This window comes from Temnothorax americanus, unplaced genomic scaffold, assembly GCF_048541705.1.
Source record: "Temnothorax americanus isolate GAGA-0224 unplaced genomic scaffold, ASM4854170v1 Scaffold15, whole genome shotgun sequence".
NCBI classification, from domain to species: domain Eukaryota; kingdom Metazoa; phylum Arthropoda; class Insecta; order Hymenoptera; family Formicidae; genus Temnothorax; species Temnothorax americanus.
The window spans coordinates 938780-964184 of record NW_027509286.1 but is presented as its reverse complement, the minus strand read 5'-3'; the positions used below and the strand labels follow the sequence as shown (position 1 = coordinate 964184).

At 37.2% G+C, this 25405-nt stretch overlaps 2 protein-coding genes and 4 non-coding genes across 8 annotated transcripts; 2 read left to right on the top strand and 4 right to left on the bottom strand.

The window, feature by feature from the left end:
- The first annotated feature begins 617 nt into the window (after positions 1 to 617).
- On the top strand, positions 618 to 25179 carry Vmat (Vesicular monoamine transporter). Of its 3 annotated transcripts, XM_077401984.1 has the most exons (13): positions 618 to 827; positions 5785 to 5933; positions 11697 to 11839; positions 13903 to 14115; positions 20200 to 20356; positions 20914 to 21056; positions 21584 to 21766; positions 21980 to 22081; positions 22167 to 22341; positions 22559 to 22610; positions 23308 to 23491; positions 24109 to 24242; positions 24330 to 25179. In XM_077401984.1, exons 3-13 carry the CDS (start codon positions 11725 to 11727, stop codon positions 24396 to 24398), a joined length of 1527 nt encoding a protein of 508 aa, XP_077258110.1. In that variant the 5' UTR covers positions 618 to 827; positions 5785 to 5933; positions 11697 to 11724; the 3' UTR covers positions 24399 to 25179. The 3 variants fall into 3 exon arrangements, 2 of the variants coding, with proteins under 2 accessions (XP_077258110.1, XP_077258109.1); XM_077401983.1 differs by lacking the exon at positions 5785 to 5933; XR_013256233.1 differs by lacking the exons at positions 5785 to 5933; positions 24330 to 25179 and having other exon boundaries at positions 21988 to 22081.
- Trnaa-cgc (transfer RNA alanine (anticodon CGC)) lies at positions 13282 to 13353 on the bottom strand. Its single transcript has one exon. It is a non-coding gene; the product is annotated as a tRNA-Ala (tRNA).
- Positions 14176 to 19494, bottom strand: LOC143895126 (T-box protein 2-like). Its single transcript, XM_077401987.1, has one exon. The coding sequence runs from the start codon at positions 18204 to 18206 to the stop codon at positions 17241 to 17243; it is 966 nt and encodes a 321-aa protein (XP_077258113.1). The 5' UTR covers positions 18207 to 19494; the 3' UTR covers positions 14176 to 17240.
- Trnag-gcc (transfer RNA glycine (anticodon GCC)) lies at positions 21173 to 21243 on the top strand. The gene has a single exon. It is a non-coding gene; the product is annotated as a tRNA-Gly (tRNA).
- Trnag-gcc (transfer RNA glycine (anticodon GCC)) lies at positions 21436 to 21506 on the bottom strand. Its single transcript has one exon. It is a non-coding gene; the product is annotated as a tRNA-Gly (tRNA).
- On the bottom strand, positions 23883 to 23953 carry Trnag-gcc (transfer RNA glycine (anticodon GCC)). The gene has a single exon. It is a non-coding gene; the product is annotated as a tRNA-Gly (tRNA).
- Positions 25180 to 25405: the final 226 nt, after the last annotated feature.

The window sequence follows — 25405 nt, the reverse complement described above, 5'->3', positions numbered from 1 at the left end:
AAATAGGCCACGCGAAAGAGGAACTCATCGGCTGTGAGGGTGGGGAGAAATGAGAGGAGAAGGATCAACAAACGGAAACGAGAGGAACACGGGAGAAACCGACGACGAGTGCAATCGTTCTTCGTCGTGTGGTTGTGTCGCAATGGCTGAGACACAAAGAATAACTGTATATGGAAGACATCCCCCATGCGCTGATAATAGTTATAGTAATAGACTGGAAGAGCGCCGAAGATTGTTATTGCGACACAATAACAAATAAATTTAGTTATTATTTTAGAAACAGAAGAGAAGAAAGAAACGCGCGCGCAAAGAAAATTAAAAGAAATTATCATGCGTGTTGCGAAAGAGTGTCTGCGTATGTCAACGTTTTGTATGCGCATGTGTGTGCAATGAAGGGAGAAGAATGTATAGCCAGAAGGCAGGAAGTGGAAACAGGAGAGAGAAAGAGGGAGGAAGAGGGAGCGAACAAGAGAGAGATTATGAGGGAGAGCGAGCGAGAGGACGCAAAGTGCGAAGGGGTGGAAAGCGGGAAACCTAGTGACCATGCGCCCTGTCGGCGGCTGGGGGCTTCTGGATCTTTTCGAGGATCAAGAAGAGGACGTCGAAGAAGCACGGGAGACGCAGACGGTGGTGGGCAGAGAGAGCGACGGCTCCAGGCCGGCACGAGCGAGGTGAAATGCGCCCTTATCGCTCTCAATCGTCCGTGCAATATCTATCGGGGTGTCCCGACACTCCTCGCCAGCCGGGTCGCGGCCTCGACGGCTAGCAACGATAGCGGCGATACAGGACCGGAGAACGCTCGCTCCGGCCGAACCGACCCATCTCGAGTGAGTTTTGTCTTCATAAATATTTTATATAAATTTTAAAAACGAATAAATGTAGGTACGGTGTGGACGACGTATAAGTGCGTACTCTCGCGTAGATCCACGTCGATAAAGAGACGCGACGATAATATAATTTCGCTCATCTGTTCATCTATTTATTTCTTACCGAGCGCGAATCATCTGATCACGTAGACTTAATCGTAAGAAATACGATGGCTATTTTACGGTCCGTGCCGCGATTTATTGGGTGAAGTATTCTTACGCTCGATTCGTATAGCTGTCGGCGCTTTATCACTTAACGTAACACGCCAGCAAGCGCGAAAAGAGTTACTGTGTTCTCGCTCCTTAAATAGACTTCGTGGATATTGGGAGGGATAAAAAATTTTTCAAAGAATAAAACTAAAACAATTTTATCTATCGTCTTGCAACGCTAGAAATAGAAGCTAATTGTTTTATCAGGAAATTAATAAATTAATGTTCGTATTATCTCGTTTATTGCATAATGCGGTCTAATTATTTGAAACGGTAGGAAGCGGGGATTTAATTGACTATATAAACGAGTTATCACGCTGTTTAATTAATAATTCATATTGCGGTATTACACGTTTAAGTAATGTGCTTGGTAAGCACTGTAGTTCACCGAATTACATTAATTAATATGAATTATTAATTATAATAGATTATCTGTGTGTGCATGACGATACTGTTCTTCGATAATAAGCTGCCGTAATTTTAAATTTATCCGTGCATACGATCAATGACACATTCCTGCCTTACAAGATAAAAAAAAACGAAATTTGACATTTTACCAAACCTTTCAACCTTTTCTACCACACCCTTATCGTTTCAAAGAAGCAAAACATTGGAGCATTTATTCGTACAATATTCAAACAATATAGAAATTAAGCAATATTATTAGCATAAAATGTCATTAAATAAAAATGTTATGTTCCGTTTAATTAATATCAGCTTTAATTAATGTTATCACGAATTGCGCAATCAACATTTTAAAATTTCCAATTTTAAGAAAGATAAGAAAACTAATTAATTGTACCCTTGTACGTAATCGATGTGACAGATGTCAGTATCACACTGTCGGGTCATCTATAACCACTACATCAACGTATTAAGCATATCCGCAGTATTATTCGCCTGCCAGATACGTTTACGGAATCTTTAGACTCGTTGACGAGGTGACCGGGAGACACTTCTGGTATCCCTTAGTCACATAACACCGGATTTCCCGATCGTCGTGATCCGCGGCTATAGAACAAACGTCCTCATTTCCACGTGTCATCCGCAGTCTCTGGCACCGATCTTTCTCGGTGAGTTCGCGTCAAAAGCGCGGTCGGATCGAGAGGGTCGGCGCAAAAGATGGAATTGCAGAAGACAGAAGTTCTCGCGTGACTTCAGGAAACCCGGATCTGTTTCCGGAGAATGCTCTTTCTCTCGACGTCGTCACTTCAGAATATCTTCTCAAGGCGCGTCCTGTCTCGGAGCACGAAATTAAACATCAAATCTGGTATGACTAAAAAAAAAGTCACGTTTTGCGAACTTATATTGTGGATTCTGCGATTGCTTAATGACGATTTTAGAAAGACGATGAAAGATCAGGACAGTATCAATAATTGAACATCGTAAATGTGAAACAAGAAAACGATGATATCGTCTCCCTTCGTCTCTCGTTGTCGCCCGGCTTCTGACACAGGAGCAAGCTAGTGAGAGGGTTGGAACTTCAACCTCGTAAGGTTAATAGAGTGATCGGTAACAAGGTTATAAAGCAATCTGCATAACCCTGTCCAGTACTTTACCCGACCTACGGGTTTCACGTTACTGCGAGCGGTGTCGTAATTACCGTCTCTAATGCGATTACCGGATCGACAAGAGCGGCAACCGAGGGACTGTGAGATCTTTTTCCGGTTTTTAATTATACCTCGTTTTCTTCTTCATAATTACTTCTCTCTCCTAAGTCTCGGTAAAATCTTTAGTAAGATATGAGATATGAGAAAAGATTAACGTTTTTTTATTTTTTGGCTACTCTTTAGGGACGAATTTTTAAAGTTAGAAAAAAGTGAATTATTATTTAGTTACATTTTATTCAATTTAAATCCATAGCGATTAAACTAAAAAGGAATAAAAGAAATTAAAAATACCGTGATAAATATTGTGCGTTTTCTCTTTGTCAGCAATATTAGAATTTAAAGGAACCATGTACAGATGTATACGTTATTATCCCTAAAGAATTTAAATTTTTTGTCATTAAGTGATTTCGTTATTTCGCTAAAATCTCGAAGCTAACTCAAAACAATGTCCAACAAAATCAAAAGCCGTAAAAATATATCTTTTATTGATTTAATATTTCAACACATTTTCTCTCTCATCTCTATTTGCACGTGTAAATTACAAGTATAAATGATAATTTTAAAATTCTATTGAAGTAAGTGTATTGAGTGACCAACACCATAAAGGAAAAAAATGGAATTTACAATAAAATTATTCTATGCAAAATTTCATTTCCGAAAAAATTATATATGAAAATTGGTAGATATATATTTCAGCTAATTATTTGCACTATTTTTTAGAATTAGCACCTATACAAAAATGTAATGTAGAATGTATCGTGCCTTATTCGCAATTCTAACCGGCAAAAACGTGTTAGGAAAGAATCGATAGGATAGCGGTAAATTCATTTACGCACGATCGAAGACGTAATTTTATTTCCGGGGCTCCGTCTCTGACCTCGTCTCGTCTGAAGTCTCGTTTCACGGCTATCCGAGTTTGATTTACATCCGATCCCTTCCTCGTAGTCGCATTTCGATACGCGGCAGAAGAAACGTAACGCATTGCCTGGACTCGAATCGCCTCCTAATTTTGTGAGCAACCAGGCGCGAGCTAAATTGAAATTTATCTATGAAGCGATCCGAGGCCTCGGCAGTGCCGTCGCAAACGAGCTTATACAAATGCGCCTTTTTTCGTATAATACGTGCGTTACATCCCTTTAATTTTCGACTCCCGGAAAATTGTATTGCTGCTTAATAATTCTGAAGATACTTTCCATTTTCTTTTGATTTGATACCTTAACGCGGATATTATTTCGTAAGAGATAATGCTGCATTATTACGGTGCGACGATATATTCCTTGCAAAAGTGAATTGGTATCGACATTTGATTTTGCTACACGATTTCAATAAACTGTGGAAATACATCGAACAATCTATTTCAATCGGCTATATACTCAGCACTTCAATTGTTTCTTTATAAAGAAAGCTTAAAGCTTCCTTGAGAAATCCTAGCTAGTGGAAGCACACGGGAAGCGTGCCTAGTATATAAGAGTGTGTTTCGCTCAAAGAGTGAACACATTTTTATAGATCGTATATGCTATCATAAATAAAGTTGCAAACAATAAATGGGAGATTTCCTTATTAAGCTAATTAAATTCAATTTTCTTCTCCCACTTTATCATTCTATTCATATATCACTTTGCTAGAGATAAATTTACGTTTTATAATAAAAATGTATTTATAAAAATGTATTTATACTAAATTAACAACTAATCTACATCGTATTAAAATTTATAAATAATAAGAGATGATCTATCGCTCTTATTAGTATTGATCGATATATACTAGTAGAGTGCGTAACATGCCGGTTACATTATTACATCAGCGCACTCACTTTCACCTATTGAGAAATTGCGTGCTTTACGAAAATTACTTATTTCTAACAAAAACATTATTACTTTAATGTACGTCACAAGAATTTTCATGATGCGGGTGCATCGATATCGCCCCGGGAAATAGCATCGTCCCTTTGTATTTCTGCGTCACTGAAGAAGGTCCAAACAAAGGACCGAAACATTTGTAAAAGGAAGCAAACAACAGGTAGATAATTATATACCTTTACACGAAAATTCCTCCATCACTAAACTAACTGAACCACCATATTGTTATAAATGCCCCTATTGTGGCCAATGTTATCCATCTACTCTTCAAATTCGGAGCTTAAGAGGTCACTTGGCAAACATACGTGTAAAAAAAGTATTTCATTTATGTAAAAAATAGATACTAAGAATCGACGAATGCTAAATGTATAAATGTATGAGAAACATGACATTTTTCTCGCTTCAGTCATCAATTCGAAGATGGCTGCAATGAGTGAACAGGAGCCTTAATTAAAATTGCTCAATATCAATAAATTATTGTCAATAAAATAATGCAACAATATATATAAAATTTGAGTGTACGAATCGTGCTTTAATTTCTATAAAATATCTGCTATATTTGAATTTACTATTTGTTGGATAATTGTCTTATTACTAATTGTTTTATCACTAATTATCTTATTACTAGTTTTCTTATTACTTCAGTAAAATTCACTCTTAAAAAAAAGCCATGTAAGAAATTTAATACAATAAAAAGCAGCAATGCACAATGCGAATTGTCTTGAAAAAAGCAATAATGCTATCACGGATTAAAATAAATTAACTAAGCTGCAATTATACATTTAATCCTTAAATCGATATGCAACTCTGTATAATAATTATACAGTGTTCCAAAAATTTCTTCTAATTGCAAATTTTTAAAATAATTTTAAATATTTCTTTTAAGATTAGAAACTTAGATATCATCTTCCACTATACAACCGTTCAATATTTCATTCTTATAGTTTTCATGATAAGATTTAATTCAATTTTAGATAAAAATATACATTTAAGTGTATCCTTAAAGTAATCTTAAAATTAAACTGTTGTTATCCACTAGTATGTTTAAAATTTAATTTTATAATCAGTAAAAAAAAATATTTATTGATAAATTAAGAGTAACTCTTCGTTCCGTTTATAATTTGTAGAGAAAGAAGCGTGTAATTCTCTTTTTAGAACATTTTGTATAAAGTTTCAATCTTTCTTTACCGAACCTCTCATCTTATGAAGACTTCTTCACATCTCGTCTTTAATTAACAGGTGATGCCATTGTTACAATCTGGCGGACAATCCGCCGCGAGACAGCTGCCGAGATGTGCGTGGGGTATCATTGTTAAATCGTGCGTAACATGCGACGTACTCTGCCTAATGTGTCGGGAAAAAATTCAGTTCGTCGCGATAATGACGATGTAAGTAGATCATGATCTGAGATATTGATATTAACGATCGACACTCATTATTAACGCGCCAGTGACAAAAAAGTATCCCCGAAGCGTCATCGTAAAACCGTCCGTCGTGCTCCACGGGGATGGATCTGCGTTAATGTACTCGAGTTAACTTCGTGTATGAAGTTCGAGATATTCGAGGTATCGGAGACCACCTAGTGCGACGATCGGACCGACGGCAACGGCGGAACTTCATAATATACAGTGATATTATACGGAGGTAACGTGATTTCGCGACGAGACGTAATTCGCTTATCATGCAATATCGTGCGACAAAGAGAGAAGCCAGAACACCCCACCGTCTTCGGCGTAATTGCTCCGAATTACGATAAAGCGTCAATGAGTCGATAGATAAAAACCGCCCAGTTCAGCATTTGGAATCATGTAGAGATTAGTTTGAGTATTCATCTGCAACGTGAACGCGCACACTATCATTCTTCCTTGAGTGGCACATTTATTTAATAAAGCGCCAAAGAACAATAGATTGTCTTTACGAGTGCTACAGTAATCTGCTCTGACAAAGTACTTCCGTTTAATGTGACATCTAAAAAGATCGTCGGGTATAGGCCTTACACCGATTATCTTGATGGCTGGTGGATGTATATATATATGTTTTATTCGGTGTAGCTCCTTTTGCGTGAAACACAGCTTCATACCACCGATTGACTCCTTAGTTTCCAAGTTAACTTCCTCTGTTATCACAAAAGGTAAATCAGGTTCCTCACTGTCAGTCCTTTTTGTAAGCCTCTTCACCTTTGAAATATACGTTGATCTCAATAAAACTTGATTAGTCGCTTTGCTCAACGATTTCGTTTGCAAGCATCTACGTTTTCTGCCCAAAATACGCACGACCAAATCAATCTCCAGGCCTCGTAAATCGTCTTCCCCATCCGTATTGTAATCTTGTACGAGTGCCATTTCTCTAAAGGGATTGAAACGTCGATGTCACAAAGACTAGAATTCTGCGAATCTCTGACAAATCTACACGAATCTACAACGTTTTTATCTTTATATTTGTCGATGGAAAAAAACCACATTATGTGATAAATATTACTGAAAACAATATAGTTTTTATGTAACAAGTTATTTGGTGATATGTACCATATAAATTGGTAATAATCACTAACCCTTGGAAAAAATACTAAGCCTTGCCATAATTATTTGTTAATATTTACCAACTTATTTGATTAAATTCATTTAACATTGAGTTGAAACTATTTCACTAAAGCAGTTATACAGTAAGGTTTGATAATTGTTACAAAATTTTTTTTCAGTGTAAATATAGTATTAGATAAATAGTCTTAGTTAATACAGATCTATGATTATCGATACTACGAAATATCCGTCTCTTTAACGTTATTGGCCAAATTATAAGCAATATTCAGGAAAGTCTCAAGAGTAATTTTCCATTGGAAGAAATCTTGAATGGGACGGAAATAGTCTGAATGCCGGAAAAGGCGCATCTACCTTAACAGAAGATAAAATCGTCTTCGCTGAAAACTGCCAATTGCGAAAAGTGGTCAAAATTTGCGATTTACTCCTTCGCAATTTCCTTTCGATTTGCGCGAATCGTATTTTGTCCACTTATCTTCAGGGTTAGTTTTGAGATGCTTGCGATGAATTCAATTTTATCTTTTTAGAGATTTTGAGCACACGAATAATGTTCGTTTATTATTTGTTATTTATTACTATTTAATTTTGACTTACTCGCCAAATATGAATCACTATGGTAATTGTAAAATTTGATAAGTACTTATGAGAATATACACATGCGACGTTAATTTGAAAGATAAATGAAGGTTTAAGATAAAAAAGACATACACGTAATAATTTTAGAAGGTACTTTCCGTTCAAAGAAGTTCGATTGAGTGCTAAAATCAATGGCATTATGTAATTTAATAATTAGATATTGTAGTATTAAGTTAATAGATAGTTATAGTATTAAGTAGATACATTTTATAAAAAAAAAAAAACTTTATGCGAGGAAAGAATCTGTGAATAATCGAGTCGAGAGGCAAAAGCGGTACATTCAGTACAGCAAGATATAGCAACCAGAACTAATTGGTTCTTAAAGTAGGAACTAACCCTACGTAGAACGCAACTTCGTCTGCGGAACAGCGAAGAGAAACTTAAAGGACTGCTTCCCTTCCATCCCTCATTGTTGCCTATAACTCTGCCATTGTATCCGCAAGGATCAACTTAACATCGGTAATTATGAGCGGATATTATAATAATAATTAAGAAAATGCGGCGACACGCGAGAGTTACGCAACAATTTTTACTGCTGCTTCGCACATCAAAATTCTGTGACGATTTCTCCGTCGGTTTTCACCATTCGCGCGAAAGTAAGTTCTATTTCAGAACGTGTTACTGCAAAACGACGGAATTTTCTGTTTCCTTTATTATATGTGAAAAATTCCGGCAACCGCGCGCGTGCGTGCGATTCGCACGCGGAAACGGCCGGCTACGCAGAGTGGTCACGTTTTACAATAAATCCCGCGCGCTGACGGCGGGACACGACTTTTCTATTAGCTCAAACGACGAAAACTTTTGGTCAGTTGATCTCGTGTATGCGGTACGATAGCGTAATCTACGCCGTATCGCGTACGATACTCACACCAGGGCGCGCACTCCGCACGCGAGTCGACATAACGAGCGTCGATGAGTCGGCAGATCCCCGCAAAACCACTTCATCAACCTCGCCGCTGCCGAGAGGTTGCTGTCAATCGCAAAACGATCACCCACGTCATACCTATATACCCTTTCAACGACTCGTACCGCCTGTCAACCGCCTCTTCATAATCTCAGCACCTATACTGTCGGCTTTGCGTTAACGCTTCATTCGAAATTCGCATCTCGCGCTAACAATAACGCATGATTACGTTGAGCTTATTAGATAATACATTACGAGTATTTTGTGTCATTACAAGAGAAGGTAGAAATAAAGCATATACACACATTACGTTGTCGTGTTAGGTACATAAAAATAGATGTGCAACATCAATTTTGATACACACTTTTCTCCGCGAACAAAATAAGGAAAAAAGAAGTTTTCCTCTGGTCGCCAGTAAATATTCAACAGAAGAAATGACAACTGTGCAGCTGGTACAAAAAGAGATTAAGACGTTTTTTTTATGCCGTCGCGTTTCAGAAGAGTAAGCACATGCATCGCGCGACTCGCGGCGGGAACAAGACGGGCGACAAATCGGCGGGCGGTCACGAAGAAAAAAAAAGAGAATCTCCGCAGGAATGGGGAGACATACGACGTTAGATCGATCGGGGGATGTTTTCGATGGGAATAGCCAGCAGGTTACGGAGACGCGGAACGTTCAACATCCCATCGTGCGCCGGTACGAAAGCCCAGTACAAACAGAAACGCGTCTTGCGGTCATTCTTCGTCGTAATTACCAAGAAGATAAGAGAACGAGGAGAGGATGAAGATGGAGAATAGGGGAGACAGGGGGTCGGACGGCGGAATCAGAAGGGAGTCAGTCATGGCGGAAGGTAGCGGAGCTTATAAGTGGCACGAGTGGAAAGCGGTCTTTCCTAAGAATAATGCGCGCGGACCCCGGGGAGTTGGCTTTCAGGAAAATGCTGATTGCTTCCCCGACTCTCTTACGCTCCTTTTCCCTTCATACCAATTCTCCATCCGCCTATCCTTCTCCACCTCTTCTACCTTCTCACCCCCACCCCCTCCCTCTCGCCCGCGCTATCAATCTTCGACTTCGTCAGCGGCGTAGATGTATAACTCGCCCTTTGCGTATGCGTGCGTACAGATCCCCGTGGCTTCTTCTGCCTCTTCGGCCCTCAAGCGACTCTTATCTCGCAATACCAACCGTGTCGTGCGGGACTCCGTAAAAATCGGACGCAGGAACACGCTCATCGGTCTTATTATTCGATGATTCTTTCCACTTCGTGGGAGAAAAAGAGAGATACGATTTTATCAAGAAAGTGCCGGGTCGAAAGAACTCTCGTTTGAATCATACTTAAATTAAATCAAAGGCGAGAGAGACTAATGTCCGATGGAGATATAATGCATCAGAATTGCGTTTCGATTCGCTTTACAGCGAAATTCTTACGCGACGCTTCTTAATAAAAATAGGGTAAAGTACCGTGAACGCGCGCGCGAGACAGAGTTGAAAGTCGCAATAGCCTTTGATGCCGCGGCCTTTTCAGAGGGCGAGCGTGAAAATTAGGTGGACTAAAAGCGTGGGGTAACCGAGTTATTACGAATAAAAGAGAAGCGGGCATCGCGCGCGCGGAACGTGGAACGGGGGGGAGGTACTATTAAAAGCCTGTAATTAATGCGGTTAATTGTATTGCGCTAAACGAACGTCGAGTCGATAGCGAGTTCCAACGAGACGAAACGGAAGCTTTCTATAGAAAACTTCGACACTTAGGACCGTTGTATACTTGATGCAATCGTGCGAATGTCGCATGTTAAAAACGAAAAAAAAAGTTGACGCTGAAAGAAATTGCGGACGAACAAAACAAAAATCTTTAAAAGAACTTACACATCTCGGCAACATTTGAATAAAATGTCATTTGTTTAAAAAACAAGTAAACGCATTTTTTATATTGCTCTCTCTTTTCCTCTTTGTGCAATCGACCTCCTTTGAGTGAATATGAGGCCATCGTTTGTAATATTCCTTTAACTTTTTATTTGCTATTATTTCTTTACTTTTAAGAAAATATCTAATCAACCTAATATACATCGAGAGAATGATATATGAAAAATATATAAAACATACAGATACATTTTGAACTATCATTCAATATTGATTAATAACATTCATATATGCAAGAGAAGAAAATTAATTTTAACATTGATATATTTACATCTCTGTTAAAAAATATTATTTTATGAACGATTTTTGAATACGTAACGTACTTCCAAAATTAATGTGCAAAGTAATAGTGTAATAATTTTCGATAAAATTTTTGTAAGAGAAGAGAGTAAACAACCGATTAATTACGAATAAAGAAATTCACGAAAATCGATCGACAAAAGGCTTGGAAAGAAAAGAACGAAGATGCGAATAGAGAGGGATGCAGATAGCTTAAAGGGCAAACTGTTGCTTCGAGTCTCAACAAGTAGGTCAACGACCGAACCACTGGATGGAGATTTGGGTATCTTTAATGTTGTCCGCGGCTATGTGTGCGCGAGGTACACATCTTCTCGCATTCAGTCAACAACTCGTTTTTCTCTTCGTATAAACGCGCTTTTCTCTCTAAAAAAATTCTTCGACATCTAGAGAACTGCGTAGCACGCGTCGCTCCCGTCGCTTCACAGTCTTAATTAGCAACAATCGAATATTATCGATGATATAAAATTTTATTTTTAATACTTAACCCTTAGGCGCTCGCGATAATCCTGTTGACACACTCTCTTTGCATTAATTAGTGTCCGCAGTGTTCAATAGACTACATGTCCTCTTTTCGAATCTGCGCGAGAAAATCGACAAGTGTAGTTGGTTTAACGAAAAGCTGATGGAAAAGTTTTCGAAGGTGAACGCGGTAAAGTGTCAACGCAATACGGGACTCGATTGTCCATCTTCGTGAAAGACCGGTTCCATTGGGATCCATTGACTTCTCGTAATTTCTATTTACCCACTTTGATCCCTGGCAAGAATAAAATTCGACGAAAACTACATGTTGCGAAACGTGAAATTTTATCACGCGTCGTTTTTAATTAATCTCTCACTGTCTGTTTTGTCAATGTTGTAGAACATCAGAGGAAGAATAAAATTTAAGAATGGGAGGTGGAGACTGGAGTGGTTGGTTGCAACGATGCCGGCAATCCCGGAGGCTCGTTCTTGTCATCGTCGCCATCGCACTGCTGCTGGATAACATGCTGCTGACGACCGTAGGTGAGTGGCCTTTTTTGTTTTGTCACATTTGATTTGTCTATAAATATTTCTGCTTATTATATCGTACGTTATTAATCAATTCTGACTTTATATTAAAACAGTTTTGACATATTATTAATCATTGCTTAATTTATAATTGTCAATGTCCTTTTACACAGCCAGATATTTGTGCAATATTTGCATCGATTAACACTGCTTTTAGCAACTGTATTAAACTCTTATTAATATATTTTTCAATATCATAGAAATTAAATTTAAGCTGATCTGGTTCCTTCTGGCAGTCTCCTTTTTCAGATTTTAGAGTTGCCTCTTTAAGCCATAACTTTAAGTTCCAGTAGGTCAAGTATTCAGAATCATTAACTTCATTGCTCTTTCTCAACCGTGGCCTTTTACGTGGTTCGTTATAAGATTAGCGGATTAAAAAAAAAAATTAAATCATAATATTCTACTGGAAAGATATCTATTCTACTCCAAATATCTTACTACACAAAGTATAACAAAAGAATAATACTCTATTGGATATTATTACGATTAATATCGTAAATAAATGTTAAGACAAAAATATGTTAAGACAAAGTATAAGTAAAAACAGAATTAGATTAGTAGAAGTTTTATTAATTAGAAACTAATTTAATGCTTAATCTCTTCAGGGACACGTATACATATATATAAGCAACATTTATTTTTTTATTTTTTAATTCTAATATTGCTGACAAAAAAACAAGCAATATTCATCATGGTATTTTTAATCTTTTTATTTTCTTCAATTGACGTAGATTTAAATCAAATAAAATTTTAAATCAAAATTTAAATCATTTTCTTCTTACTTTAAAAGTTTGTCTCTGATTAATATATTATTGCACGGTTATTACTGTTTTTCTAATTTTTAATACCCTTACCAATCCCTCTTTAAATTCTATCGGCGGCCACCGCTCTTTTCTCGGTTCGCAAACTTATGTTTAATTCAAAAAACGTTCGTTTATCGCACTGGACCGGAATGTCGAAAGAACGTATGGACTTTTGTGTATCGCGCCGCCAATCCTGATAAGTGGTCATGCATTTATGCAGCGCGATCCCGTAAGAAATACACGACCTACGAATGTCGTCACACTTGTCGAACAAATTACGGAATCCACTTTCAATCGTTGTAAAAAATTGTTCTTTATTAATTATGTGTCTATGCGCATGCGTCTAATGTGTCTATGCTTCATCATTAATTATGTGTTTATGCTATATATTGTAGTTACAGTAACGAATGAAATTAAGTTTTTATTCATACTTCTAAACCCTATTTTAATAAATTTACCTTTAAAAATCTTTGCTTATAAATAAATTTTCGATAGATACTTTTAAAATCATTAAAATTTAGGTTGTTATTATAAGTCCTGAGAAACTATTCGAAGCGAGAACGTTGTAACAAAAAAAAAAGAAAAAAATATGCTTGGAGGTGCTGGGATTTGAACCCAGGACTTTCAGCATGCGAAGCAGACACTCTACCACTGAGTTACACCCCCGATTAATAAGACAGTTTTTAAATGTGTTCTAGACTGTAAACTCTGCTCTGCCTTTATTCCCTTTTTCTATAAACTTAATATCGCACAAGATGGAGAAACTAGTGTTTTTATTCGTCGTTTAATTTTAATAAATCCTCAAATATTGCGACTTAATCATATATTATCAAGTATACAGGGTGTCACCTAATTCGCGCCCACTATTTACACAACGATATTCTTTATCAAAAAATGAGTGAAAAAATCGATTTTTTATGTTTAGTAAAGCAGTAATTATTGAGTAAAGTCAATCCACTCGGTGCCGTCCTTTAGCCGGCCGTACGTCATTGAGCCTGATGGTAGTATGAGTGAGCGCACACTATACCAGTCGCGCGGCTCACTGACGTACGCCCAGCTAAAAGACAGTGCTGGTTGGATTGACTTTACTCAATAATTAAAATTTTACATGTATATATTACTATAAATTTCATAGCTTATCGATTTTCCAGATGTTCCCTATTTTTCATTTTGCATAAATATTTTAAAAACATTGCCTTATATGAATTCTTGCAGTTCCAATAATACCGGAATTTCTATACGATATCAAACATCCTAACGCAACATTAAGCGAGCACCTGGAAGGAAGCGCATCTCATCAAACTACGGTCGTCACCACCACGTCGCCAACGGCAACAACAACGCCAAAATGCACTTGTGCTCCAAACATATCAGTTGCATCCCCATTGGAATTTTTACATGTTACAACTCCTTCTATGAATCTATCAGGTAAATCGTGCTTTGTCGTATTATTTCTTATTGCGGATAAATAACAAAATAATGCTCTGATAAACATTGCAAAGCCTATTAACCAATTCACTGGTGGATCCGAAATAAACGTTTTGTGCCAAAACTAGTGAGCGAATAATTTTGTATTTTACATGGAAACTAGATGAGTACGTGAACAGCGTCAAAAGTAGTGACAACTTCCAGTGACAACTAATAATGTCTTTTTCATATGATTTGATAGACGACAATAACTACTTATACTACTATATGTGGTCAAACAAACTAGCCCATATGAAGAGTGTATAAAGTTCGCATCCCTACTTTAAAATTTTTTAGTTCTGATTAGAGTTCTAGCTTTTTTTGAAGAGCATAAGAGGATTTTTATGTTTATAAAAAAAGTTTCGGCGATTAACACTTTGAAAAAGGCAATTGATAATTTAGACGACTTAGCGCCGACTTCAAAAATTGAAAGCAATTCTTAAAAGTATTATTCATTTTGCACTGATTTCAAAAAATTAAAAAAAAAATCTTAAAAAGTATTATTTCATACTTTTTAAAGCAGACCTTCGAAGTCGAATATCTTCTTAAAACTCCCACCAAAACGCCTGCAACTCTACCACTGACTAATAGCAATGCGGCCACTAGTTAAGAAGATATTCGAAGATGTAACGGAATGAAATTCGACTAAGCCCCGTTTCACGCGTATTTGACACTGGACTACTGACGCCGGGTATCCGATCGCGCGAAGTGTATGAATTAATATGAAAGCATTTACAGGTTTGTCCAATAGACGATTTGTGAAAACAAAGAAAATCGATCGGATACCTGGCATCGGTAGTCCAGTGCCGGATGCCTACGGGTGAAACAAGTCTAAATCTTTCTGTCCGTAAACGGTACGGGCACGGCACGGTTTGTCTAAATCGATCTTAAATCGGAGATATATTCACGGAGAGTTCATTATACAAGTAATATTGATATAAATCTCGCAGCATCGATATATTCGCGTATAATCGACTAAAAATGCAACGATAAAATTATCGTAAACAATATCGAGTAAAACGCATAATTTAATGCATTAAGTACAGACATTCATGGCGTATTAAAAAGTTGAAGAAAGTTACGTGCAACGCGTGCGTAACTTTCTTTCATTTAAAAAAGAAATGTATAATTTTATGAAATAATAAAAAGGTCTTTTTCTATGCAACTAATTCACTGCAAATCCAAGTGTGTTATTTTAACTAAAGCCCTTCTTACACATTTCTTGTCGTTTTTAATAATGAAACTTAACACGGTTGAACACATTAATATGATTTAACACGCAACAAAACATGTAAAACGAGCTTCAGTCAAATGTGTCATTTTTAAACGTATATGCGTGTAGAAATAACACACTTGGATTTACAGTGTCTGATAAAACGGCTTGCAATTACAATTAATTACAAAATATTCTATACAAACAATCATTAGTCTATATATACTCAATATAAATAAAAAATGGTATAGTTACTGTCCCTACGCATTAAATATCAAAAAATAAAATTTAACTAATACTTAGAGTTAAATAACATTTTGTTCTTCTTAATTGCCATGTGTCGAAATTTATTATTTTAACACAAATAATGTTATTTTAACTCCATTGACTAGTCAAATTAATAATTAAATTAACATTGTTTTAGTTAAATTAACCCTTTAGGGGCCACACATCGATCCCGCTTTTTTGTTTTGTTTTGTTTTTTCTTTTTTCCTTTTTTCCTTTTTTTCTTTTTTCTTTTGTTTTTTGGGTTTTTTTGTTCTTTTTCCGGGTTTTTTTGTTGTTTTTGTTTTTTTTTTTTTCAATATTTTTTTTTATGTACATAATTATGTACACAGGCCCCTAAAGGGTTAATGACATATTGAGTGGCAGAGATGGTCTTACTTCGCGTGACCCTAATACTAGAAACGAGTTAACGCCGGCGAAACTGAAAACGATCAGTTAGATTACGTGATCGAAGGCATTGTTGGCCGTGTACCAAACCCGCGGCCGACCGGCCGGTCGCTCGCCGATCCGCGTTAAGTACGCGATCGCGTATACACGTATACTCGTTCTCTTGAACCTACTACCGGTTATCACGCTGGCCACGGCAGCCTCGCTCTCGTCCGCGTTGCGAACAGCGGCAAGACTACTACTTTTTGTAAATCGTAGCAGAAAGAAACGCGAAAAAAGTGGCGAATTCGTGTTAGAATCCGAAAATTCAAGTAAGCTGAAAACTACGGTGGTGCGAGCACTGTCGTATTGTATCGAAGAAGTTGTCTTAAGCCATTGATTCTCTGCACGTGTCTCTTTGGGCCTGGAGTCAGAGTCAGTTACTGGTCTAATGATACAAATATATAGCCTTTCCCAGTCAAGTCATGCGCCCACCTCCCAGTGGTCTCGCTGGACCGCTGCAATAGGGCTGTTCCGATTCAGTACGGCTCGATCGCAAGAACTGATGTCGGCTGGCCAGCGCGTTCTGCAGTAACCAAGTGGCGTCAATGGCGATCTGACTGCGCTTCTAAGAGCCTGTAGTGATACGGGCCCAAGTACCGCTGGTGAGTTGTGGAGCCAAGAAAGGACACGGTTATCTGGAAAGCTCTCGGCTGTCAATCCGTTTGCTCCCCAACACGCAGTAAATATAAAAAAGTTAAGAATGAATCTTCACGCCCGCGGGTTCTCGGATGGTCCGAGCACTGCACGCACGATGCGAGATTGATGAATCGGTTAGTGCAGAGACACCCACTGACTGCGTAGATGGCTCCTCGAGAGTAGGCGCTAGTTATCGGGTATTAGAAACGATTACGCCTCTTGACGCACGAGACTCATGCCACGAATACCCGTGGCCCCCAATAGCCTTCTTCTTCCTCCTCTTCTTCTTCTTCTTCTTTGTAAATTTTATGGCACCTAATCCTCCTCAAGATCACATAACGGCCAAGAACAAGTCGAATATAATAAATACAGACTCAAACGATTCAATCCAAACTCGGCGCTGATTGCATCAGCAATCTTCAAAAATTATTCAGGACAAAACACATCCGACCATGTCCACGGTCTCGACGAGACTTGCCCCCAGTAGCCGTGTCAAATTAAAATAAAAATAAATAATAATTAGTTATTTCGTGAATGGATATCCATATGTGTCAAACGCAGTGCACGGGCACTGCGTTTCAAGCATGCCCCGCGCCGAGGATCGACTCGCAACGGTGGCGGGATTCGCGTCCGCTTCTCCCACGTTGCAAGGCCAGCCAACTTCGATTCCCCGGCTAAAGTAAAAGATAATCGCATGCTTTAATGGGCTTGGAACCCTTAAGGGGGGGGGGGGGTCGTTCGGCTGATTCGATTCAGAGTCGTAGATCAATGAGACCCCTTCGTCAGGACTGGAATACGATTGGGCCTGATGATCGATCGAATGATGCTTTCGCTTGAACCGTGACTGACCCATCTCGCAAAAATCCTTCGCGAATGGATTGTTATTGATCTTCAACTTCGTGATGTTCTCGTTTTGGTATGCCGTCACCGCGATAAATTCCGTCTCCTTGAAAGCGAACAATGCGGTTGAATGAGTAAAGCGCTCGTTGTAGATCTTCGCATCAAAGCAACGGACTATCCAGATCCTAGGACTCTCGGAATGCTTATAAATTCTGTAGCCAAAGGGCTGCTGCGGCTCTGCCGGCCCCACGAAACTCCCGCCACCCATATTGCTGTTCTCGCCCTCGTTCTGGTATCCACAGTACTTGCGGCAGCGATAAGAAGCCGGTGCCATCTTCATGAAGACATAATAATTCTCACGTTTCTCTAAATCGTTTACTTTTATTTGAACGGACGCAAACATGCGCCGACCGCTCTTGGTAATTATCATTTCTGTATTATTCTCATAGAATTGCTGCCAGAGGTTTCGATTAAGCAGCTCCACGTTGACTTCGCGCAGCAATGGGGGTTGAAATACCCATTCGCTTAAATTCATCCTCTCACCTAATTTGCGTTGTAGAGCGATCGATGACTGTGCGAAGAGTGGCGATGCCAGTTGCATATTCAGTTCCAGTAGCATCAGTGCGTCGTTTAAATCCTGAAGAAACATCTTCGATGATCGACGTTTCTTCTCCGATACCGTCAGTGTAAGGTATAAAGCAAATACGGAAATGATCAGAACAAACGTATGTGTCCATGAACCTCTTGTCCTTTCTGCCGCGATTTATAAAAAGTAATATATAAGGTAACAAATAACGTTCACATGATAATTTTAAATGCCATAATCTACTAAGCCAGTTAAAATAAATATTAACTCATTACGCGTTGTTAATCCATTTGTGTGTCGTAACTTTCTCTTTTTTTAGCCCTTTAGAGGCCACACATCGATCCCGTTGAAAATGTTTTAATTTATAAGGTAGTCTTAAAAGACGTCCCTTTTGAAAGTTTTTTAGTTTTTTTTTGGTTGTTTTTGTTGTTTTTTAGTCCATAATTATGTACACAGGCCCCTAAAGGATAAAAAATGTTCAGATACTGTCTGTTCCTTTTCCTGGTAATCTCAGTAGAGACATCCTGCACTTCTTCAAGCTTCTCACATATTATACATATTTCCGCTGAATCTCGATCAGAGTCGAACTCAAGATATTAACTAATTAAGATTCTCTAATAATTCGATAATAATCCAACAACGTTCAGACGAAGAAATTATTAGATTAATGTGTGTACAAATGGCAACAACTGGCTTCTTTTATGTACAGTTTACATTAGTGATATATATTAGCGATATTCACTAGTGTTTTTCTACAAATCGAATATAACGCACTTTTCAATATTAATTGACACATTAATTCAAGCAATAAAGCAAATTATCCAATAAGTAATATAGCGGTTTATAATCGAACTCAGTTAAAGATGAAGAGAGAATTCAATTAAGTAATAATTAATCATACGCAGAGATAATACGTTTTACTTAATAACGCAAAAAATTTCAAAATTAACGGGATTGAACCACAATAGACGCAAATATAACGCAATATATTCACGTGAATATATCTCGGAATCACGTTTCTCTTTTGGTAATCTATCTCGACAATGTAATTTTAAGTTATTTACAGAAAAGATAAATGATTATATCCACGCGGGTTGCAACCACAAGAAAATTAACAAGAAGGAATTATACTGAGCTCAGTTTTCTACCATGGTAACGAGGGCCCGCGATGCTTACAAACCTTTTAGATTGAAGACATCTCTCTCTTCTGTTAATGTCAATAATTTAATATTTCCGCACCCTCTTTCTGATTTCAAAATTAGATATACAAGCTTTATTCTATTAATTAATCAAAAGCGGTTTCTTGGATAATTAAATCTTTATAAAAATTGTAATGTGTTGTCAAATTTTCAAAATAAAGTAATGTATAAGTTAAATAAAACGCTTTAAAAAGTATTTTCTATAAGTGGATTAGCGTTTGTTACTTTATAAACGCTTATTTTTCGATTAATAAATGTTTTATTTTAACTCAATTTTAGTGTTTTATATTTTGTGCGTAACGCTTGAAAACGCTTTATGTGTTAACACATAATTTTATATTGAATACGTTTCTAAACGTCTCTAAAAAGTAACTACAAAAGTGTATTAAATGAAAAACTTTGATTTGCGATGTATGTGTTCCATCGTAAAAAAAATAAGGCAATTCGTGGAAAAAATTAACACTTCTTCAGAAATTTTTTAAAGTTAGAAAAAATTAATTAGATTTTTTGTTTAATTATATTTTATATTTTAAATCCATAGCAATTAAATAAAAAAGAAAATAATGAAAAAATTGGAAATATTATTTGGTGAAAATTAAGAATATTATTGTAATGACTGTTGCTTTTCCTTTGTTAGCAATAATAAAATTTTAAAAAGAATTAAACTTATATTATGTGCCCTTGAAAAGAAGTTGAAACATGTTAAACTTAAAAAATCTAGAAAATATCATATTTTAAAAGAGCATAGAAACACTTTTAAAGACGAAGAAGAGAAGAGCAAAGACCTTGTTCAGTTACAAAATCTTTCGATACGCTCAATAGGACGAACGCTTCACTGATTTATTTTCCATTTTTAGAAATTACCGCAGCCAATCTCACATCGCCGGACACGAAGGAAAAAGAGCAGAGACATCGAGAATTACTAGAAGAGACCGTAGCAGTAGGAATGATGTTCGCTTCCAAAGCTTTTGTTCAATTGTTGGCTAACCCGATAGTTGGGCCATTGACCCATAAGTAAGTTTTGCACTTACCCAAAATTTGACTGTCTTTTGTTCGGAACATATTAAATATTAGATTAATAAGAGAGAGGTTTGTTATGCTTCCGTTGCACCAAACTGAGAACAAAACGCTTTAAAGGCAATTTTTATCCATCAAGATAGCAACTATTAATATAAAGAATTTTTTTCTATTTAGAGAGAAATTTTCCAATCTCTTTTTAAAACTATCTCTTTCTCTTTTTTTACCTCTCTATCAAATCAATAATTTTAAAATATTATTTATAATAAAAAAATAACGTTAATATATATATATATATAGAATTTAATCGGAAAATAGGAAATCTTTCTCCTTAATCTAATGTCAATAAAGTACCAATGTAACAAACAACAAAATATCGCAAAACGTGACAACATTTAGTCTGCGTTTCGTTTATTCACATTGGGAGCTATTGGAAAAATAAAAAATATAATACATGTTACGTGTATTATATATTTTATTTTCCCAATAGCTCCCAATGGGAATAAACGAACGCAAGCTTAAGTTCAATTTTTAAATTTGTTATTTGTTTTTAGAATCGGATACAGCATACCTATGTTTACCGGATTCATTATCATGTTCCTATCCACGCTGATTTTTGCTTTCGGACGAAGCTACGGTATACTTTTCCTAGCGCGAGCTCTTCAGGGTATCGGTTCATCGTGCTCTAGTGTTTCTGGTAAAAGCTTGTCTCTATTAACCCGCGTTAACTTGGTGTTCACAAATGGCAATCTTATTAAATAACATAGAAAGTTTCCACACTCGTCAAGGCTATTTTCTCCTATTTCTACACAAGCATCGGTGGTTCAGTGGTAGAATGCTCGCCTGCCACGCGGGCGGCCCGGGTTCGATTCCCGGCCGATGCAAAAAAATATATTTTGCTCTAGCGTTTCTAGTTTCGGCAAAATTTTTCAAAAAAAAAAATCGCACAAAAGATTCTAATTTTTTTTTATCAAGCATTTAAATCTCGTTGCATAAAAAATTAAAATTAAAGTTGCAATGACAGCGCAACTGAATTGAGTTACGTAAATAATTAACAAAATAAAAATCAAAAAAATTGCATCGGCCGGGAATCGAACCCGGGCCGCCCGCGTGGCAGGCGAGCATTCTACCACTGAACCACCGATGCTGTTGCGACGTAGGAGCTCTTTCTCCAATGACGTAGTACGTGATTGTAATACTTTCCCATATACGATTCTCCGACAGGTATGGGTATGTTAGCGGAGAGATATCAGGACGACAAAGAACGCGGTAACGCGATGGGTATCGCGCTGGGCGGTCTGGCCCTTGGCGTCCTTATCGGCCCTCCATTCGGCGGCGTAATGTACGAATTTGTAGGAAAATCCGCCCCGTTTTTAATCCTTTCCGCGTTAGCCCTTGGCGATGGACGTGAGTATAAATGTGTAATAAAAAACACTTATCACGCGTAATTGACAAATTACACTTAATTTATATTTTTATTTACAGTTTAGAAATATTTTCTGATATGCGTGATATTATACCTCACATTCGCTTATAATTTTATATTATCGCCTTCAAAAATAAAAATTTCTCTTAATGCTCACGTTTCATAATAATTAATAATTTTTTGAAAAACTCAAGTATTGCAGCTTTTGATGCTTCAACCGTCGGTTGTGTACACGGAAGCGGAACCACCGTCGTTGAAGTCCCTTATCACCGATCCTTACATCATTTTAGCAGCTGGTACGGGAAATCTATATAGTTATATAAAATACCACCGTTTCGCGCTTCAAATAAAAGATATATAAGGGTTACCGGGGTATTCCAGGCGCGATAACGTTCGCAAATATGGGCATCGCTATGCTGGAACCGAGCCTACCTATCTGGATGATGGATACGATGGGCGCAAGCCGCTGGAAACAAGGGGCGACGTTTTTACCGGCGAGCATCAGTTACTTAATCGGGACGAATCTTTTCGGGCCGCTCGGGCACAAAATGGGCAGGTCAGTTCGGCCGGGTATCTTGCGTCAAATACCAAAAATATTCTAATAATGGCAAAATCGTCAAATTTCGAGCTATATATGTCGCCCGGATAGCTCAGAGCGTCACTCATCAGACTGACTTTTAATCTGAGGGTCCAGGGCTCGAGTCTCTGTTCGGGGCAAAAATATCTTTTGCAAGACGGCCTAACGTTTTTATCTCGATATGCGCTTGTTACAGATGGCTAGCTTCCCTGATAGGACTCGTCGTCATTGGTATCTGCTTGATGTGTGTAAGTATGCTTACATCCTTACCACCGAGAGAGCGAAACAACTGCCATTTAACGTCACTTGTGTCTACGTTATGACATAAAACGACGGAATTTCGTCGACTCGATGGAAATTACATGTAAATCGTAATGCAATAATACAATGATAAAAATATTTGTATACGTTTGTAAGTCATTCGAATTGAAAGATTTGTTAGAGACTCGAGAATCACTAACCACGTTAATTGGACCACGTTAAAATAAGCTCGTGTAATTAAAGCTTTTAAAATATTTCACTATATCAGAAAATGTATGAAAATTGCTCGGAAAACCGTAGTCTAGCATATTTGTTCACGCCTATACATATAGCAATTCCGAATATATAAGTTATATTGTCACATACTTTTTGCGAATAACATAAAATAAACTATAATAAATAATTTCGACCTCCTGGTCGAACTGGCCAGACTACTTCACTATCAGATCAAGAATTTTTATTTTAACTTCATAAAATGAAAAGTTAGACTCGATGATGAAAAACCTATTAGTCTATAGCTATACCTGTAGTGATAGAGTTTCATTATTTTATAAAATTAGTAAACAATTTCTGATAACAAATCAATTAAGTATATGCCCGCCTATATCGTCGGTGAGAGCGTCGATCAGGACAGTAGTATTCCGTGGCTGTTCCTAATCTTATTTATTTTCATTTGTTTCGCAGATTCCGTTAGCGAGAAGTATCGATCACTTGATCGTACCGAACGCGGGATTGGGATTCGCGATCGGAATGGTGGACAGTTCAATGATGCCCGAGCTGGGATATCTGGTTGACATAAGGCACAGCGCTGTTTACGGAAGCGTTTACGCCATCGGCGATGTGGCGTTCTGCCTCGGCTTTGCTATAGGTACATGCACATAACTAACTTCCGCGTATGTCTCTCACATTTTACTTTCCTTTACATGAGCAAACGCTCACTAATGAAAGTTATCAAAAATTATAAAAAATCCGATAATTTGAGATAATTTGAGAAGTTTCTTAAAGTCATAGTAAGTCAATTTTTTTGACCACTTTTTTTTCTTCTTTTTTACAACATATCTGCATGTGTAGACTGCATCTATGAACTTAACTCGATAGGTTAAAAAAAGTGACTTACACCACTATGGCTTTAACCCCTCCATATATGCACTAAAAATATCGTAGCGATTTCTAGTATCGTGGACCCAAAGCTTAAGATCTCACGTGAATCATAGATCATCTAGTGAGTTCTAAAGATTAAAATGGCAAAAATTAAAATCTGCATCGGCCGGGAATCGAACCCGGGCCGCCCGCGTGGCAGGCGAGCATTCTACCACTGAACCACCGATGCTCCTGACAAACGGTGCTCTTATTTGACTAATAAGGCCGTTGATATCGCTTAGAGATGTTACACATCTCATATAGTAGAATAAAACTGTAAAATATAATAAATATATGAGATAAAGATTTGTTCTATAAGCAATAAAATATTCTTTATTTCCGCAGGTCCAGCGTTGAGCGGAACTTTGGTCAACAGCATTGGTTTCGAATGGATGCTTTTCGGCATAGCTTTGTTAAACTTCGCTTACGCACCTCTCATGTATTTCCTAAGGGCGCCGCCAACCAAGGAAGAGAAAAAGGTAAAATTATGTACTTAGACATCTTTTTTTTATTAAATTTTCTTTAAAGAACTCTTATCGCTAATTCTGAGTCGTGTCCAATTGCAGTCGTTAATAATTGGCGAGAAATCGTCCGTGCGTTATGTCACCTACCAGAACGAGGAAGAAGACCAGTGAAACAATAATTCTAAGCATTTTCGATATGATCAGTTATTTCACTCAAGACACATATTTTCTTTTCTTTCTTTTCCATAATTTATAATGCATCATTAAAAAGTGGCGATTGCCTTTGTATTATTACGTTTGAATTTTTATGTGTACCTTAATTTCCGTAATAATTTTCACCGACCGACAAGACAATAACATTTTCTTCCTCCTTAGTTTCACGCTTTCTACTTAGTACTGTCAAAATATTCATGTTCTCTTGTTTTAATCAAAAATAGGAAGATACAAATATCGACAATAAAAGCACAACTGTTGACATGCACTTGATAAAACATTTGGCAAACTAACGTTTAAATGTAAAAATTATTAGTAACCAAGTGATGTTTTCCTAATAGACAGTCGACAATTTTGAAAAGAAAGAAACGAACGATCCTTCAAGATAGAAGTCGCACAACAACACACTTGGGGTATCTATAAAAGTATTAAATGTCTAAGAGAACTCGGGAGATCTCGCATTCTCGCATATTTATGAATAGAAGTAGCGTTACGAGAGTGAACACGTTGTGAAATGTCTTTCTGTATATTCTGCATCATCGATATTATTGTTACACACATATCGTATGTAACAGACGAGTAACGGTAGACTAAAGCCTAAAGCAACGCAAAAGTCGCGGAGAAAAAAAAACAAAAAAATAGCTCGTTATACCGTAGCATGATAGCAAGAGATATATATGTTCGTTAGACGTGTTTCATGATATATATATATATATATATATATATATATATATATATATATATATATATACATGAGAAACGAGCAGGCACACGATGCAAAAGTTACTCTTAAATGTGAAGGCTTAAATTCAAGATGCATATTATATACAATATCTATTGTAAAGATAAGTGTATGGAAAAATGGCATAACTCTACTAAGTGCGAATCGGAAGATACCGTAATTAACGGTTACGATCGATCGAGATAAAATAGCACGTGTAAACGGGACGGGACAGGATATGATA